The sequence below is a fragment of the Dendropsophus ebraccatus genome, chromosome 8 (assembly GCF_027789765.1).
Source record: "Dendropsophus ebraccatus isolate aDenEbr1 chromosome 8, aDenEbr1.pat, whole genome shotgun sequence".
Classification (NCBI taxonomy): Eukaryota; Metazoa; Chordata; class Amphibia; order Anura; family Hylidae; genus Dendropsophus; species Dendropsophus ebraccatus.
Genome location: NC_091461.1, coordinates 104,587,430 through 104,606,886, shown reverse-complemented (window position 1 = coordinate 104,606,886; position 19,457 = coordinate 104,587,430). Strand labels below are relative to the sequence as shown.

General features: G+C 42.8%; 1 protein-coding gene across 2 annotated transcripts in view; it reads left to right on the top strand.

Moving 5' to 3' along the window:
- Positions 1-12,605, top strand: part of PLPP3 (phospholipid phosphatase 3) — a 47,517-nt gene extending 34,912 nt beyond the window's left edge. The window contains exons 5-6 of one of the 2 annotated variants that reach the window (XM_069981311.1): positions 6,084-6,260; positions 10,878-12,605. In XM_069981311.1, the coding sequence (XP_069837412.1) occupies positions 6,084-6,260; positions 10,878-10,991 (291 nt within the window). In that variant the 3' untranslated portion in view covers positions 10,992-12,605. The remainder of the gene's footprint in view (positions 1-6,083; positions 6,261-10,877) is intronic. The other variant, XM_069981310.1, reaches the window with a different exon arrangement.
- The last annotated feature ends 6,852 nt before the right edge of the window (positions 12,606-19,457 follow it).

Below are 19,457 nucleotides of genomic sequence, written 5' to 3'. Positions count from 1 at the left end.
ATCTATGCCACGAAGAATTGAGGCAGTTCTGAAGGCAAAAGGGGGTCCAACCCAATACTAGCATGGTGTACCTAATAAAGTGGCCGGTGAGTGTATATGTCCCATCTGTTCTAAACCAGTAGATACAGTGCCAGTAAATGAATAAGAAGAGATGAGCTCTGCTGCCTTTAGTAACTTAAGGCTACAGGGATGTTGGTCATGTGACCCAGCTCAGTTATGCTTGATTTCTGACTAGTGAAGCGAGAGGCATCCATTAAAGACTGTGTATCACCAGAACTGATTCCCCTTAGATTAAGATTGTATATTTTTCTTATCTAAGCTGAACCAGTGGGTACGGTTCCAGTAAAGTCCTCAGAATAGATGAGCTCTGCTGTCCTTAGTAACTTAAGGCTACAGGGATGTTAAGGAGTCTATACATGTTTAATAACTGTTGACCACGGTTATCTTTCCTTATATTCATGAACTTTAAACACTGTTGAACGTGTTCTCAATGGGGAGGGGAGGTGTAAGCCGTGGGCAGACAGCTCTGGCAGTTGGTTATCTCTCTGTGAGCAAAGGGATCAAGCAGTAAAATTCAATCACGCCCGACCCCTATCTCTACGCACATGATCTGTCGGTGGAGGCTCAGGAGGCCCCCATACCCAGTTGCAAGTTAGTATAAAGTGTATAGAGTTCTTTAGCTATGTAACCTAGGTTTGTTCTTTTGAATGGCTCATAGTGACTGTTAAGGGGGAGAGGAACCCCACCAGCACCAAGATCTATATGTTGTCAAAGCTAGACACAATTGACATCACTAAATAGACCCCAATAAACATGAGCTCTGCTGCCTTGAGATCTTAGTAACTTAGGGCTACAGGGATGTAACTCATGTGACCTAGCTCGTTTCAGCTGATTGGCTGAATTGGACTACTTAGGGGAGGGGCATCCATTATCAGCCCTATTCCAGCCCCTGACTGGCACTTAAGACACCAGTGATTACAATTTTGACCTCCAGCTCTGCTTTCTTAGGGTCAAACCAAGGACAAGTAATGGTTTGGCTTTATTACAGGTCCATAGGACTAGGCCTTGTAGTTTAGCTGAATCATATATAATATATATAGTCACACTGTGTCTGGGTAAGCTGGGTGACTACCAGTATAACTGCCTTCACGTCATTTACAGTATGGATGGTGGCAAATAAGAGGTTAATAATTCAGCCACAGACAGGTCTATAGATTCCCTGTTCCAGTGTGGAGGCTGTGTGGAGTTATTGTTTGTCAGGCGTTTCATTTCCCTTATTTCTCCCCCCTCGAAGAACAGCGGCGGCCATGTTACTCATACAACTGCCTGCGATCTGCGTTTATTGCTTTTCGCAGATATTACGGTACATATCACATGACGTTATAATCATTCTCGGATAGTTGTAATAAATTCTCCAAGCTTGTGCTCCTGGACATTGCTGCAGTGTAAAGCATGGCGGATGAGAGACTGCTGCAGCTATATCACTGCATAACTAGCCAGATATCTGGTCATAACTCTGGATGACTTTGTGCCCATATATACCCAGTCAGAGCTGCAGTATAAAGCATGGAGGAGCAATAACTGTAACGGGATGCATCACTATATACCAGCCAATGTGAGAAGGCAGAGCTGCAGTGTAAAGCATGGAGGAGCAATAACTGTAACGGGATGCATCACTATATACCAGCCAATGGGAGCAGTCAGAGCTGCAGTATAAAGCATGGAGGAGCAATAACTGTAATGGGATGCATCGCTATATACCAGACAATGTGAGAAAGGCAGAGCTGTAGTGTAAAGCATAGAGGAGCAATAACTGTAACGGGATGCATCGCTATATACCAGCCAATGTAAGAAGGCAGAGCTGTAGTATAAAGCATGGAGGAGCAATAACTGTAACGGGATGCATCGCTAAATACCAGCCAATGTGAGAAGGCAGAGCTGTAGTATAAAGCATGGAGGAGCAATAACTGTAACAGGATGCATCACTATATACCAGCCAATGTGAGAAGGCATACATGTAGCTGCAGTGTAAAGCATTGGGGAGCAATAGCTGTAACAGGGGATGCATCACTATATACCAGCCAATGTGAGAAGGCATACATGTAGCTGCAGTGTAAAGCATTGGGGAGCAATAGCTGTAACAGGGGATGCATCACTATATACCAGCCAATGTGAGAAGTCATATATTTAGCTGCAGTGTAAAGCATTGGGGAGCAATAGCTGTAACAGGGGATGCCTCACTACAGACCAGCGGGCAGAACTGCAGTGCAAAGCATGGGGGAGTAGTAGTTGTAACAGAGATGCATCTCTATGTAAACGGGGAGATTTGCGATTTAGGATTTTGGGAACGCGAAGCAAGAATTCTGGTCACCTACAAAGCCATTGTATTAGAGATAAGCGATCCCCTTCATCTATTGTGAGATAATCTGCAGGATGATCATAGGAATCCCACTCTGTTAATCTGGGATCGGATTACCCCCATCACAATCTCTATCTGTGCCCATTGTGTATCCCTGTCTGATAATAGGGATTGATGGCGTCTGATCCCTGCACCTCCCCATGGTCCCTATCCATCCCATCCCTAGCCCTATGAAGGTGAGCGCAGAGGTCTCGAGGGTCCGCCCAGTGACATCGCAGAATTCAGGTTCACTATTTAACGTCCCAAACATTTCCTTATCACTTTTATATTTGCTCTGGAAGATGAAACTCCTTCATTACCAAACAATGGGAATTCCAGCAGCTCCAGTATAAACAGCTGAGCTGCGGGGGTGAGCGCCATGAGCCAGATATAGCTCCATGTGTCTGTAACCTGTGACTCTCCATCTGGGGGAAACTACAACACCCAGCAAGCCCTGGAGACGTCAGACCTGTCTGTTTAAAAATACATGCTTTCTGCCATGCTCATGTTCATACTGAGCCTCCTGGTGCATGAAAAGAATTCCAGATTTGCAATAATACAATACCGTAATTATTCCTAATGTGCGGAATTATGTGTCTTTCAGGGTCTGGATGACCGGGCAATAAGCGGGTCACTTTCCAGGTTATTGCTCTATAATACTATGCAAGGTCAGGACTGTGGGTTATTTACTGACTCGGGGGCCATTGCCCTGAATCCATTAGAAGTCATTTACTGATCATTAAGGGGAAAAGTTTTACCGAACTGGAAAGAGGTTAGAATAAATCAGGATGGTTGGTGTAACGTGGCTATTATGTCTGTGTAGTCATCCAGATAGATCCCATGACTGCGTGTTTATCCTCAGAATTAGGCATTTAAAGGGTAACTATAAAGCCCAGCATGCCGAGGCCTACTTATTTTGTACAAATCTATAAGATTGTCCTGACTGAACTGTAATGGAACGTCTTGTAAAGATGTATATGAAGCGACTGTCCCTTTAAATTTCTATTGTGCAATAATGAAGAATTTTGGCAGGAAATAAGAAATCCATAAAATCCCCACGTGCTGAGTTCCTGTCACTTCCCCCCTTCTTTCTGACTCTTAGTTATGAGTCAACTTGGATTTTCATGGACGACCCTTTCCAGTGACCGCAGCTCATTGGCAAAGGAAACATCAGCTCCCGGGTCAAAGGGCAGCGCTAGGAAAACCAAATACGATGTCATTTGACGTCATCCTAAGACAAGTGAAATCCGTCATCTGTCTCAGGGCAGGAGAGAAGAGCTGCAGAGTTTGCAGGAAAAATCGGAAATTCCGGGCTGAGATGGAACAGAGGCAGGAAGCGAGGAACAGGCAAATATATCAATATGTATCAAAATATTCAAAAACGACAAATGATCTGTTTCCTGGAGAGCTGGGTGACAGCAATGACAGGTCATGATAGCTATACAGTAATGCATATAGTAGATGCCATTCAGAACTCTAGGAAAGCTGGGTGACAGCAATGACAGGTTATGATAGCTATACAGTAATGCATATAGTAGCTGCCGTACAAAACTGTAGGAAAGCTGGATGACAGCTGCGGCAGGTCATGACAGCTATACAGTAATGCAGACAGTAGCTGCTATTTAGAACTCTAGGAAAGCTGGGTGACAGCAATGACAGCTAATATAGTAATGCATGAAGCAGGGCTCTGTAGCTGCCATTCAGGAATCTAGGAAAGCTGGGTGACAGCTCATGACAGCTATACAGTAATGCATATAGTAGCTGCCGTACAAAACTCTAGGAAAGCTGGGTGAGAGCTGAGACAGGTCATGACAGCTATACAGTAATGCAGACAGTAGCTGCTATTTAGAACTCTAGGAAAGCTGGGTGACAGCAATGACAGCTAATATAGTAATGCAGGAAGCAGGACTCTGAAGCGTAGCTGCCATTCAGGAATCTAGGAAAGCTGGCTGACAGCCACAAAAGCTGTACAGTAATGCATATAGTAGCTGCCATTCAGAACTCTAGGGAAGCTGGGTGACAGCAATGAAAGGTCATGACAGCTATACAGTAAACCAGACAGTAGCTGTTGTTCAGGAATCTAGTAAAGCTGAGTGACAGCCATGACAGCTATACAGTAAGCCATACATTAACTGCCATTGAGGACTCTGGGGAAGCTGGGTCACAGTTCAACAGGTCATAAAAAATACAGTAATGCAGACATTAGCTGTTGTTCAGGACTCTAAGAAAGCTGAGTGACAGCCATGAGAGCTAAACAGGAATGAATACAGGAGCTGCCTTTCAGAACACTAGGAAAGCTGAGTGACAGGTCATGGCAGTTATACAATAACTCATCACTCCAGGAAATGGGTGACAACTGTGTCATGGCAGCTATACAGTAATGCATACAGTAACTGCCATTCAGGATTCTAGGAAAGCTGAGTGACAATTTGGGTCCACCCATGTACTGCTCAATCTCTATAAGTCAAGAAGCTATAGCCCCCCCCCCTTAGGTTTGGCTGTGTCCTGATGATTGTATGGAGACATTTACCTCCAGCCGCGATGTCCGGGACCATTCCCTTGGTTTCCTTCCTATAGGAAGGGAGGGGTCCTCATTCCATCATGGGGTCTCGTCAGCTGCCTGCTCATCCCAACCATGTCCAGATTTGTGGAACAAAAGCATCCACCTTCCCCGCGTCTCTTCCCCTTTGTTTTAGAGGGTTCCCACAGAAATCTAACAAGTGGACTGGGCCAGAGTCCAAGAGGAAATAGCAACAATGAATCTCTCACAACATATATAGATACAATGTATACATTCATTTCATGGCTATCTCCAGGCCTTAAAGGGGTTGTCCAGTGAAAAACTTTTTCTTTCAAATCAACTGGTACCAGAAAGTTATATAGATTTGAAAAATTTTTTCGCTGGACAACGCCTTCAAAGGGATAGTCTTCTTTAAAGGGTTTTTTCCTCTATTGACTCCTATCACCTAGGATAGGATATGTAGTAAGTGTTAATGGGGGTCCCACCAATCACAAGAACAGAGGGTCCCATGTCTTCTTTGTTGAATGGAGAGGTGGTCAGGTGAGCGTTGCGGCTTTATTCAACTCTAAGGGCCTGAAGAAGATCCTAGATCTCTCAGTCACTTCAGCAAACTTTCGATAAGTTATATTTCTGTGACATTTTGGCGATCATTAAAAAAAATTACCTAAAATTTTTTATTTTGCTAAATATATATATTTTTTAACTAAAGCGGTCTGAGCCTTGAGCTGAGCGGTCGGGAGGTAACGTCACGCCTCAGCCGTTGAGTTTACATTGCACAGTAGTTTCCTTGGCCTAGACATTTACAAGCCGTCAGCATCCTCCATACTGACAGATCCCCGGCCTTGACTTGCCTGTGGCCTTCTCCTCCTGTTGCTAATCACCGGCTTTTGCCAGCAAATGTAATTTTAGCTAAATTAAGAGGTTGGTGACTGCTGTAGGCGTTTAGGAGATGAAGGGAAAAAATAAAAGTTTTAGTAGATCTGCTGGAGAATGAGGATTTGTTCAGATTTGTTCGAAAAGTTCTCAACTAAAAATCTGATCCGGTTAAGGTGGAAGGTTCCATAATATGTATCAATAGAACAGCGTCCCTAGTGGCCACCATGGATATGACCATAACATTTATGTATGGGAACACATAGTGATGTTTGTTTTCCTTTCTTCCAGTTTTATCTTCAATCAAGATTTACATGGAGAGGAGCTCGCCTGCTGCGCCCCCTGCTGCAGTTTACCCTCCTTATGATGGCCTTCTACACAGGGCTATCCCGAGTCTCGGACCACAAGCATCATCCCTCCGACGTGCTGGCTGGTTTCGTGCAGGGAGCATTGGTGGCTTACTGCATAGTAAGTACCTGTCCTGTTGGAAAGTTCTAGGAGATTTAATATGAATGCCCATAAATACAAGTGTCTGGATAATGGACAAATCAGTGAACTCCAACTATCACCACAAATATCACCACAATCGGGACATCTCGGTGAACACTTTGCACATCACTTTTCATCCATTTTCTCCATATCCCGATGCCAATTTGACCACATTTTATGTTGGAACCTTTTTTGAGGTACTGTAGATCCAAACTATACATCGATCCAATGATAATTGTTCTCCAGTTTAGGTTTCATCCATAAAAACAGAGGAGATACGATACAGCCATAGACATAGACATAGGAAGTAGATTACATAATTCTCCCCATCTTCCCTGCCATTGGATTGGTTGAGCAAAATAGTTCTGAAGAATAAAGTATCAGGGTAACAAAAAACTCAACCATCAATCATTAGGAGATGTCAGAGAATGATCAGCCTGTAGACATGCTGTTGTCTTGGCGTCTCCACCAACAGAAATCACATGCCTATGGCCAGCCTTGAGAATTTCTCACTACAAGTATGTGCCCCCCCCTGCCCTGCACCTTCCCTGGGAACTTCAGCCAGCTCGGAGAAGAAAAAAACCCTCTTGATTGCAGATTTGTGGCAACGAGTCGACCATGATTGCGGCTTGAAGCCACATTGCTTGTTCTCAGGCAGTTTACACAACAAGCAGCGCCCAGGCCGCCATCGTCGGCTTTTTCTTTTTTTTTATGACCATGTGTTACCACTTAATTTAGGAGTAGAGTGGAAAATTATCCAAGTAATCAAGTTGCGTCTGCAGTTTTATCTGAGATGGAGGCTTTAAGTCGACAAAAGAAAAACACGGGCGAAAATGCTGGAGATTACACAGCTTTGTCTTCTAAAGGCAGCAATTTTCTCAGTTGTAGGTCTGGACCATGAGCCTTGGAGGGGGAGAATTTCACTCGGGATTTGCAGTTATTTTTTATAAAGTTACTTGGAAGCTGTCTGGGAAACTTGTAGAAGTTTCTACCACTAGTTATTGCTCCTACGTGAGACTTTCTTTGGTGGAAAGACTGTTCAGCCAGGTAGCACATGTCTAGTTTCACTTTTTTCACAATGGAAATTTCCATTGACTTGGAAGTCATGGTGGCTTTTACGCACACATCCTATGGAGGTTGGGCCCAAACCTAAAGAAGATCATTCTTCTCTATCACATTGGGACCACTGAGTCCCTCAAGATTTCCACAGTTTCTCACCATTGTTCTCTGTGCTCCTCAAATGTGACGTCTACATACGTCACTCCATTTTACCTCTGGTTTCTATGTTGACTGTCTTAGTCTTGTAAAATGTTTGGGGACAAAGCAGTTTTTATAGACTGACGTACGGCATCCACATAGGAAACAGCTGGTCTTATACAGGGGGTCGTAAACTATTGTTGTTCTTATATTGTCTGTTTGGGGATGCCAAGGTTTACGTACCCAAAGTGTCACTTGTGCTTCCATGTTGTCTAAAAAAATTGTACGAACTATGATGAATTTTTAAAACTTTTCTCCACTTTTTGTGTATTGGTGGCAACCTAATCCAGAGTAGAACAAAAATTGATAAGTCCCCCTAGAATTGCGGTTGTAAAGTTTTAAGGTGTCTCTTAAGAGACACCAATAGTTGGTTGGGGCAGTAAACAATTTCGATAATATCATTGACTCATTTTGGGTCTTTGTTGGACTGAGCACTGACAAGTCATTGTGGGGAACCCGCCGCCGCCACCACAACTGGTGCCGCCTGTAGACATGTAACAGACTGTTCAGTGTTACAGAAGTGTCATTGCAGACAAAGCTCCGGGCACAGACTCAGGTCATTCCTCCCGGACATAGGCTGAGCCTTTCCTGATTATGGGTAATGGTGGCTGGATGAATTTTCACCGCCGGAGCTTCAAGCTGTCATGAAATCATCATAATTCTATTGAAAATGTGCACATCATCATCATCACGCTCCTGCGGCAGGATGTGAGCACATGCTGAACTTTATCACATCCCATATGGTTAGGAACACAGCATCTCACCAGCATTACAAAGACTCATTGTCATGTCCTAACATTCACATAAACAACACCCCCCAAAAGAGTTTAGTACATGTTAATCTATATAAAATCTTATACATCCCTACTAATTGTCAGCCATCTTTCCCAGACCCATAGAACAAATAAATTATTTTTTTTACTGTCATTTTTAAGGCGATATCTGGCTCCAGGTAACTCTCCAGAATCCAAAAATTCCAAAGTCAGCACTAATCCGTAATAATTTCTAATCTGGCAGACAGTATCTATAATATTCCCACAGACGTCTTTGATTTCCACTAAAATGTTCAAAAATAGATGAAGAGGCCCCCAAAAAAATGTACAACCTGATACATCAGCCGGGAATGAATGCACATTCCTGTCCCTCAGAGGACCTGGGGAGTTTGTTTTTTGGGTGGAGAACTTGACTGTGCAGGAAATGGACCAAACCCAGAACCAGAAGCTTTTCCCCTTCTCTCTCTCCTTCATTGTGTGACCCAGAGAGGAGAATTCACAGCCCCGGAGAGGTTGTATTTCATGAGCTCTGCCAGTTGTTTATATAACCTCCGGCCATTGGGAAATGGTCGACAGCTGCCGAAAGAGGACAAAGTGCAACGTATTAGTGAGTTAACAATTCCAGACCTGTCACTCCAACATACCTGGAGAAGCCTGAAAGGAATTTTTAAAGGCTGTTTTCACATTTATAGTAACTGACTCAATGGGCCCTGACACCACCTCCACCTACAAAAAAAGACATGGCAGCCTTCATAGATCATTGAAGCTGGGGTCCAGGCTCTGTTAAGAAGCAAAATCCTCATCCATACTTTGTTTTTCTTTAAGCTTCCCTGCTTAGTAAGCAAAGAATGACAGTCTATCCATTCAACCATTCATCTATCCCTTTGTTTAACCATCCGTCATCTGTCCATCTATACCCCATCCATCTGCCTCTCCAAAACCAAACAGCCATACATATGATTGCCAGATGAATGTGGTTTAATACTCCCAATCCCCTGTTTCCCTATTCAGGCTGACACCCCTATAGGGTATGCAGAAGACGAGAGAAGATTGGAGAAGAAAGAGGTTTTAGAGGAACAGTCAGGAACAGGACAGGGATGTTTGGAGTGGACAGAATGGGTCTGGAAGAGGACAAATGAATCTTGAAGAGAAAGGAGGGTTCTGGAGGAGACTGGAGGGGGGAAGATGGGTCTGAAGGGAACATAGAGGTCTGGAAGGAACATAGAGGTCTGGAAGAGGAGAAGTGTGTCTGGAAACGGATAGACTAGTCTGAAGGGGACAGAAGGGATATGGAGGATGGAGGAGTCTGTAGGGGGAAAGAGGGGTCTAAAGGGGCAGATTGGTCTGGAGGGAACAGAAAGGTCTGGAAGAGGAAAAAGGGGTCTGGAAAAGGATAGAGGAATCTGGAGAGGACAGAAGGGATCTGGGCGATGGAGAAGTCTGGAGGGTTGGAAAGGGGACAGAGGGGTCTGGAGGGAATTCGAGAGGTCTGGTTGGGGGACAGAATTCTGGACGTGACAGGAAGGTCGGTACAGGACAACGTTTTTTTTGTCAGCAGCTTTTTTTTAATTTTTCCCATTCTCTCTCTATGTTGGCCCTAAATGTATGTTGTCGAGCAAATAAGCATTTGTTTGACAGCTGTTGTAGAGTATAAAAGGCTTTAGGTCCCAGCTTTACTTGGTGAGCAGTGATCATTAGTGTTCCCTCTATCTAGTAGAAGCATGTCTGTCTTTGGTGGTTCCCATTGTCCCCCAACACATGGACTAATATAATGATACAACTTGGGCCCAAATGCAAAATCATTACCAGAAATCCCCACCCACCCACACAGCATTGTTTCTCTCCACCTGTACATGACAGGGTAGTTGTGGTTCTTCATCAGGTTCTAGGACCCCAGAGGACTTTTCTAAGATCAGCTGGTAGAATTGGGCGTCTATGGGCAGCACTTTTTTCCCTTTCCATTATTCAGCCAGCAATTCCTCACTTTATCCATCAATAAGCAGTTTGTCCAGCATGACTCCTGATGAGTACATACAGGAAAAATAAACCGGGCGCAATAAAACATGCTGAGCAGTAAAGCAACAGCCACAGATGACCCCAGAGGGGGAGGCTCTGTCTTCCTATCCGCCTGTATTGTGTGTTGTCCCCGGCTGACATTGTAGGAAGTTAGGTGGACCTGGCTGGTGATTTCCCTATACACACCCCTATGTTCCATTGTGACTGTATCCCTGCCCTGATATGTTAAATGTCGTCTATTTCACATCCTGCAGGCTGCTTCCGCCATTGGGTATTCAGGAAATTGTGGCCAAATATCTCTTCCTTGCATTGGTTTTGACCTAGATGTCAGAGGCGAGAGGAGGCTTGTGTCCTGTGCCTTTTACTATTCCAGTAGTAAAATATAGAGTACTAAAGCCTTCCTGCAATCTGACTCTGGCTTATATCCGAGAACAATAGACTAAAAGTCCATAGCATTTATTATTGTTGTTAATTTTTGCATTTTACAATAATACAAAAATCTTCTTAAAAAACAAAAATTTAACCGTCAAATTTTTGCTTTTTTTTGCAGGTGTTTTTCGTATCTGACCTCTTCAAGGCACCGAGGAAAACCTCTATCACCCCCCCTCCTGTGAAGAAGGACTCTCTGTCACCTGTGGACATAATCGACCGAAATATTGTATAAAAACCACCGCCGACCGATTGCAGAAGAACTTCTGACAGTGAATTCATTGACCTGCTGCTTTCCAATCTCATCAGACAGTAGAATGTAGAGAAAGACTCTTTGACCCAACCAAACGGAGACTCGAAAATGAAAAAAAAAAAGACAAGAAATGTCTGCCATGAGGCCTTTCGATCGCAACAAGGGGGAAGTTTAGACTGATGGACAGCCAAGTAATGATGAAACGCCGAGATGGAATTCCAGATGTACAATTGGTCTTTTATCTGTTCATGTTTTAATGAACAACCTATGGTTCATAGATTTATGAACTCTAAACTTTTTGTTAACATCATTGTAGAATTTTTTTGGCTCGTAGTAGCATTTATTAACGATAGCACTATATATAGATCTATAGAAGAAATAGCACTCACATGTAGTAAGGAGACTATTCGGGACTCATGGTTGGGGTCGGTGGCTCTATCGTTGACCACATGTAGTAAGGAGACCATTCGGGACACGTGGTTGGGGGTCAGTGGCTCCATTTTTGACCATATATGATGGACTTTCTTACACAAGCATAAAATATATAGGCAAATATATATATATAAGAAACATATCATTGACCCAACCAGACCCGAGTCAGGCATTCCCACTAAAGACATCAATGTCGACCCCTTTTCTGTATCCTGTAAAAAACAGAAAGAACAGAATGTACCCAACACAAGCCCAACATGTTTCTTGGCCAGAAGACCCTTAAAAAGTGAAAAACCATTAGTGGCCTTTCTTGCTTGAGACTTTTTTAAGCACTATAGACTTTGGGTTTGATACCCAATGTACATAAAATACAGCAGTTTTTAACGGGTACCGCTGGACGGTATACTAATCTCTATCAATTGTAGTCTGTCCAATCTCGTCGACGTTCGTTGTGTCATGACATTTCACGCAACAATCATCAACACTACAACATGAAGTGTTCCGAACCATCGAAAGAAAGGATTTTAAGGCATATATAAATAAAAAAAATTAACAGTTAAACCTCAAAAGGGACTATAAATAGTGATAAAAATCGATTGCAATATTAACAACAGAAAAAATAAATAAAATCCGTCCTATCATTTCAAAAAATAGCAAGCAAGCAAGCTGATTTTTTTTTTATTTTTTTTATATTATATATTATATAAATAATGTATAAACAGTAAAGAATTAACTATGTAAAATATTATTTTTGAAAATGAAAAAAAAAGAAAAAAAACAACAATTTTTAGATATATCCACTATGATCATTAATGTGTCTCGACCTGTGTTATTATTTTGCTGCTTAAAGTAAAAACGAGAAAACAAGCAACAAATTTTAATCTTTTTTTTTTTTTTTTTTTTTGTTTCTTTTGTATAGTCAACTAAAATATTCTTAGATCTGTGGTAGTAATTTCACTATTAAATGGAAGCAATAACTAGTGGCAATTGTATAAAAAAGGAAAGAAATTGTCAGTATTTTTGTAATGTTTCATATTGTAAAGGAAAGAAAAAAACGAGAGAAAAAAAAGAATATTATTCGACTACGTTTTGTTGAATACAAAATCTTTTCTTTTTTTTTTTTGCAAAAATTGCTGTACAAAGGTGCTTTTTAAATAAAAGCTCATAATGGATAATTATTCTATCCCTTTGTGTCTTGTCTGTTGTTATATTCTAGATTCTGTATGTTAAATATTGGTATAATATACTATGATAAGAGTAAAATGATAAAAATGATCTCTGATCTGCTGCTGATCTCCACTTCCTGTTCCCAATTTGATCCATAGCCTGAATATACAAATGTAACAGTCTTTAAAGGGGCAGGCATATCACTATTACAGACAGTGTCCTAGATTTATATCGGTGTGTAAAATAGAAACTGGTGCAAACTGCCTACAGCAGCCAATCACAGCTCAGCATGTAAAGTAAGCTGTGATTGGTTGTTGTGAGCAGTTTGCACCAATTTCTATATTAGGGCCAGTTCACACGGTGTGAAAGAGGCGGAATTCCATGACGTAACTCTCCGCTGCGGAATCCTGCCAGCTTCTGTGTCATAAAGGCTGCCTATGGAAGGGCTCGCGTGCCTCTGCTCTCCACACCTTTCCGCTCAAAGAATTGACATGTCAATTCTTTGAGCGGAGAGGTGCAGAGAGAGGAGGCCTGTGCCTGTATGAAACGGAGGCTGGCAAGATTCCGCGGCAGATAGTTCCGTCCCACAATTCCGCCTCTTTTACTCCTTGTGAACTGTGCCTTACACTCTGAATAATCTTTGGATAGTCCATGTCCAAAAACTTATGGGGGTATTTACTATCATATCTGCCCGCCTTACTGAAAAGTGTGCGTCGGTCATTGGAGTGGGACATGGGGGTGGGCATTTAAGTAATATCTGGAGTATTGATGTGACGTTCTTGATAACCTTCCCCCCACATAGATCTCACATAATTTAAATGAGCAACAATAGGCACTTCTAATCTTCAGAAGAGAATGGTCACTCTCCTACCTATTCTTTCCTTTACCTAGGGCAAAATGTCAATTTTTACCACAGCCCTAATACCCTGGTCAGGGTGGGGTTTTTGGCCCCCCAGTCCCTAGGCACACCCAATTCTCCAAAAACATGGCCAGCATGAGGTAGGGATGCTTAAAGGGAACCTGTCAGGTCCTCTGGGGCCCACATACTAGCACTGGCATCAGAGCACTGTTCTCCTGAGTATTCTGCAGGATCGGAGAAAACCGTGGCTGTGACTGTCATAGCGAGCAGTTAACAGTCACAAGGCCACACCCCCTCCTACCAATCAGGTTTAATTGACAGTCTAATGCTACGTTTACACGGAATGATAATTCGCCCGATCGTATGATTAACGATGTCGGAGTAACGATTTTTTTTTCATAACGATCACCGTTTAGACGGTACGATATATCGTACAGAAAATTTGTTTTGCGGTCGTTTTGTGATCGCTTAAGCCTATCTCTCAAATTGGTTAAATCGGCGAACGACTGTTTACACGGAACGATCTGCAAATTTTTTGCGAACGATCAACGACGATTTGAGAACATGTTCAAAGATCAAAATGAACGATTTCTCGCTGGTCGTTTGATCGTTCGCTGCCTTTACACGTACGATTATCGTTCGAAACTCAATGGTTAATGCGCAAATTTGCACGATAATCGTTACGTGTAAACGCAGCATGAGTGCTGTCAATCACCACTGTATGGGTGGGAGGGGGGCCCAACATCATGACTGGGAAAAACAGAAAAAAGCATTGGAACACTGTTCTCCTGATCTGTGAGGTTCTAGGGATGGTTTGTGAGGACCTGACAGGTTCCCTTTAAGACAAAAACAAAGTGCAGGTTCAAACTACACCACCCCCGCTATCCATCATCCACACCCTGTCAAGGTCACATGACAAGCCAATGTAAACTTGTTCCGATTGGAGATATGTGTAGAATGGAGGATTCTCTGCTGATGCATTTAGTTACATTGTGTTCTAGGTCAAAAGCCAAACAGAGAAATAATGTAGAAGCTGTCTCTTTTTACTTAGATTTTTTGGATCTCGAGTAAGATTTTTTCGTATTTCGTTCTAATTGGATTCATCTGCCTTCAGAATCCTAAAATCATGAATTTCCAGAGAAAACTGTTGTTGTACTTTCCTACTTAGTTTCCCACAATAGTACAGCAGAGGCGGCAGTGGGTCGTCTAGTTGTGGGACCTTATCAGGGACTATAGGACCGAGGGCCTAATGGGAGTCGTAATTACACAACAGTTGGAAACCAAAAACTCATTCTTGGCCAGTGGTTCGTAGGAAATATTATATGACCATGCAAGCTGACCCACACCTGGTCCAAGTTTTCAACAAGTTTTCTGCCTTGTTTACCACCCTCTGTGCCCGATGCTGGCATTGGAGGACTGAAAGGCATCTCACCCCAGGAATCAGTTTTCGGCAATTGAACTTTTGGAAGAGTTTCCCGACAGTGTTTTTAGAGTTCGGTCTTGTGTAGGAATCTGCCCCCCGGCTGAACCTTGGGTTATGGTTGGGATTAGTCTTTTAAGCTTCCCCATATATAATAAAACGTTTCTTCCTAAGCTCCTATTTTGGGATCAGTGCACCTTTAACCAATGGAGGTGCCAGCTTTAGAGAGCAGTAATCCCGGCTGGACGCCGTGGAGTTAAATTTGTTTATGGAGTGGAGTAATATCCTGTGGGTCCAGGTAGAACGACAGTGAGAAATGAGCGGGACTTGGCAGAGGTGGCAGGACAGCGCGGTCCCACACACATGGTGGCTGGCAGCCTCTCCGGCACAGGGACCTTGTTGTGCTGCTGCTTAGTTGCTGGTGACACGGCTCTGACATGGAGGCCAGCAGCTTTTTTTTTAATCTTTCGGGCTGGAAATCTCTGCTGGAACTGCTTAGTCACACCGTTTCCCAACCTTAAATGAAATGCAGATACAAGAGCGGCCATAGCTCTCCATTCCCATCAGGTCCAGAGCTTTTTAGCCTGTTTTATGTATTCTGGTATGTACTTTCTCCCATGGAGCATTGCCTGGAAGTAAGTTTCCATCTACCACTGGATCTCCCCCAGTAACCTACCCCTATCCAGCCAACCAGCATCCTGCCCTGTACTGTAGAGGGCCCGGGACCCCAAAACAGCCATCTACAGAGGGGTGACTCTTCCTACTGTAGGAGAGACAGCTTTGTTGCTTCCAGAGGAGAGTTAATTTGCATATTTTTTACCCATGTTGCATTGCCTGAACTGCATCTCTTCAATGAGAATCAGCAACTCTCAAAAGTAAAACTATAAAAATAAAAATGTTTTGGGATCTTACTATAAATGTGTGGACCAGCAGCTGCTGTTGTACTACAACCCCCAGCACTTAGGTGATTAGGCTTAAAGGGGCCATCCAGCTAAAATGTTTTTTGTTTCAAATCAACTGGTGTCAGGAAGTGATCTAGATTTGTAAGTTTCTTCTATTGAGAAATCTGAAAACTTCCAGTACTTATTAGCTGCTGTATGTCCCGCAGAAAGTAGTGTTAACTATCCAGTCTGACACAGTGCTCTCAGCTGCCACCTCCAGAGCAGGAGTGGTTTTCTATAGGGATTTGCTACTGCTCTGCACAGTTCCTGACATGGACTGAGGTGGCAGTAGGGAGCACTGTGGATAGCTGGAAAGCATACACCACTTCCTGCAAGACATACAGCAGCTGATAAGTACTGGAAGACTTCAGATTTTTAAATAAAAATAAATTACAAATCAATATAACGTTCTGTACTTAGGTATTATTTTGATTCTGAAAAGTAGTTTTATTTGAATATTGAATGGTAAGATAATGTGTGCAATCCTTAACAGTGGTATGGGGGCACAATATTGTAGTATCATTTGAATACTGGATGGATGTATTATTTATGTATAATATGGTAGTATATCAATACTAAAACTAGTCTTATTTTGGCATTGAATGCTAATTGGCAGTATTTGTAGGCAATATATGGCAGTAGTATATTTATGCATTGTAAGGCGGTATTATTTCAACACTAAGTAGTCATTTTTGGCTAGTTTTGGCTAATAAATCTTGAATAGCAGACTTTTATGGGCAGTAAACAGAATCAGGGCCTGCTGTGGGAGTATCATTTCCATACTGTTTTATTTAGGTATTGTATGGTGGTATTATTTTTACACTAAATAGTAGTTTTATTTGGTCGTTAAATATTGCAAGCCAGTGCAAAACTTTTTTTCCGGAGCCCCCCATCCCTATCCCAGGGCCTCTGCTGAGACCCCCTAAAGGTGACATACAGCTCATACAAATCCTTCAGCCTCCCAATCCTCTAGACCATGGGTCTCCAAACTGCGGCCCTCCAGCTGTTGCGAAACTACAACTCCCATCATGCCTGGACAGCTAAAGCTTTGGACTTGGCTGCCCAAGCATGATGGGAAATGTAGTTTTGCAACAGCTGGAGGGCCACAGTTTGGAGACCCATGTCTAGACGACATCCAACACCAACCCCTCCCCCAGCCATACAAACAACTACCCGACCTGACCACCCACCCCCCCACCATACAACTGTCTGTCTGCCAGAGCGCCCCCATCCCCCCAGTTGACCCAACTGCATGGGTCGCACACCCCAAAGGCCAGTCCTGATTGCAAGGTAGTATTTTGTGGGCAATATACAGGGCACTCTATGGCAGTATCATAAGAAACATAAGTAACATACTGTATGGAGATATTATTTAGGTATTGTATGGCAGTGTTATTTTGATCCTAAACAGTAGCTTTATTTGGACATTAAATTAGGAATGGCAGTAACGTGTAGGTAACATGTTGCAGTGATGAGGGAAATAAGGGCAGGCTATGGTAGTTATACCCTATAATGTCATCATGCACGCTATCTCTTTTAGTAACGGATTTTGGCGACATCCTGGGACCTGTTTTATATCATTTTTATATCATCACAGTCATGTTTGCCCCTTGACATCCATGAGAGGATTACACATGCCGATAAGGCAGTCTGGTCTCAGGCTATATCTCTCCCTGGACGGGCGGGTGAAGCTTTGTACAAGCGGCGGAGTCTACGGCCAAGGTCCCTGGATCAGACTCCCAGACACAACTGATAAGTTCAAGGATGTTTATCCCACAGAATCGGAGCAGACAAATGGGGAGGCAATAGAAGAATTATATTATTCTTTATTTTCCCACAATGCTCTATGGCAGCCCATATTATAAATAGAATCATCATGAAAAATCATTATAAAATAATATCTCAGATGCAGAATCTTACACCTTGCAATTGGGACAGATGTAGCAGAGCCCGGGCTGTCATTAGGCTCAATGTGTTGACATTGTGACATGCTACCTGTGCATTTACATAGACGTTTGGGTATTTTTGACCTACAGGTTATATTTTGGACTGAATAAAGTTCAATGGCCCTCGGCTCTCCTTCATCTGTACGTGTAGTCAGCAGGGATGACAGGTTTTCTGCGGCTGCTATTCAATGAATAGATGCCCGCAGAAAACTGACATGTCAATTTTCGGGGTGCCGCTAGCGATCCCAGTGTATACACTCCGGCCTGGATTCTCTCTAGCTGCAGCACAATGTAGATAAAGTAGTAATCATGGCCGTGTTGCAAATTGGCAACAACGGTCGTGATTAATACTTTACTTACATTGTGTGAACATAGCCTCAGACTGCACAGGGTTTGTTTGTAGTCTGTTGCCAAGGATACATATAGGATAGACTCAAAACATTGACTATTGGAAAAAGGACTTTCCCTTTAAGGATCTAAATTGCATCTGCAGTAAATACTTTCAGGCTATGTTCACACAATGTAAGTTCAGTAGTAAGCACGGCGTTGTTGCCGATTTTCAATAACAGCCGTGATTACTACTGGACTTACATTGTGAATTACATTGAGAATCCACTCAGTCAGGACTGCTAGCGCGCGCCACAAAAAACTGACATTTCAGTTTTCTGTGGCCGCTATTCATTGAATAGCCGCCTGCAGAGAACCTGTCAGTGCACACAATGGAGTGTGCAGCTCTGGCCGCACGCTCCATTGGGTGCAGCGGCAAATTGGGATGTGGGCTTGCACGGATGCGCTCGCATCCCAATTAATCAGAAGTGAAGATCATCTGGCCGGTACTGCAGTGAACATGGCCTCACATTGAGTTGTACTGTGAATAAACAGTAAACCTCCATCTTGTGATTCTGGTTTGTGACCTGTTCACTGTAACATCTGAGAGGATTGACCCGGGAAGAACACACTGTCATGGCTGACACTGTATGCTTCACATTTCCCTTATTGCTTCTCTGCAAGCCCTTGTTTGGATTGTAATCCAGAGCCCGGGCCATGTGAGCCCTAGTTTTATTTTGGTCCAGACCCTATGGAGCCTCCTGCTATATAAGACAGTGCATGACTCTTATTGTCAAAGCCATCCCGAAAAAATACTCCATTCTGTCACAGTAAACTAGAGTCAAGATCTCAAGTTCACGATCAGTTCTCGAGCATCAGAAGCCCGGATCCAGAGTCAATAGTTCATTGTCTGTATCACAGTCTTAGCAGGAGTAAAAGGAGTTTTAGTTCAAATGAGTGTTCAGGAAAAGACCGGAAGAACTGAAGACATCAAAAATTCTGCCTGAATGAACTGACACTGAATAGCATTGAGCAGTTTGCTATGCACTATAATAGTCAAACAGTGCACATTTTAATAGGTTTTTAGCCCATAAACTATTCAAATCAATAAAATAATAATAATGAAATAAATAAATAAAAATCATGCAAAGCTTTTAATTGGCTACAAAACAGTGTAATATCTTGTATGTCTGAACCTTCCAGCAGCCTGTCACTTCTGTCTCTTTCTTCAATCAGTCTATAAATGTTAACAAATCTCAGTCACAAAAAATCCAATTGCAGAAATATGGTCAAAACAATATGGGGAGGAGGGGGATGCAGCTGCAGCTTCTTTCTGTGACTGTGAGGCTGAGTGCT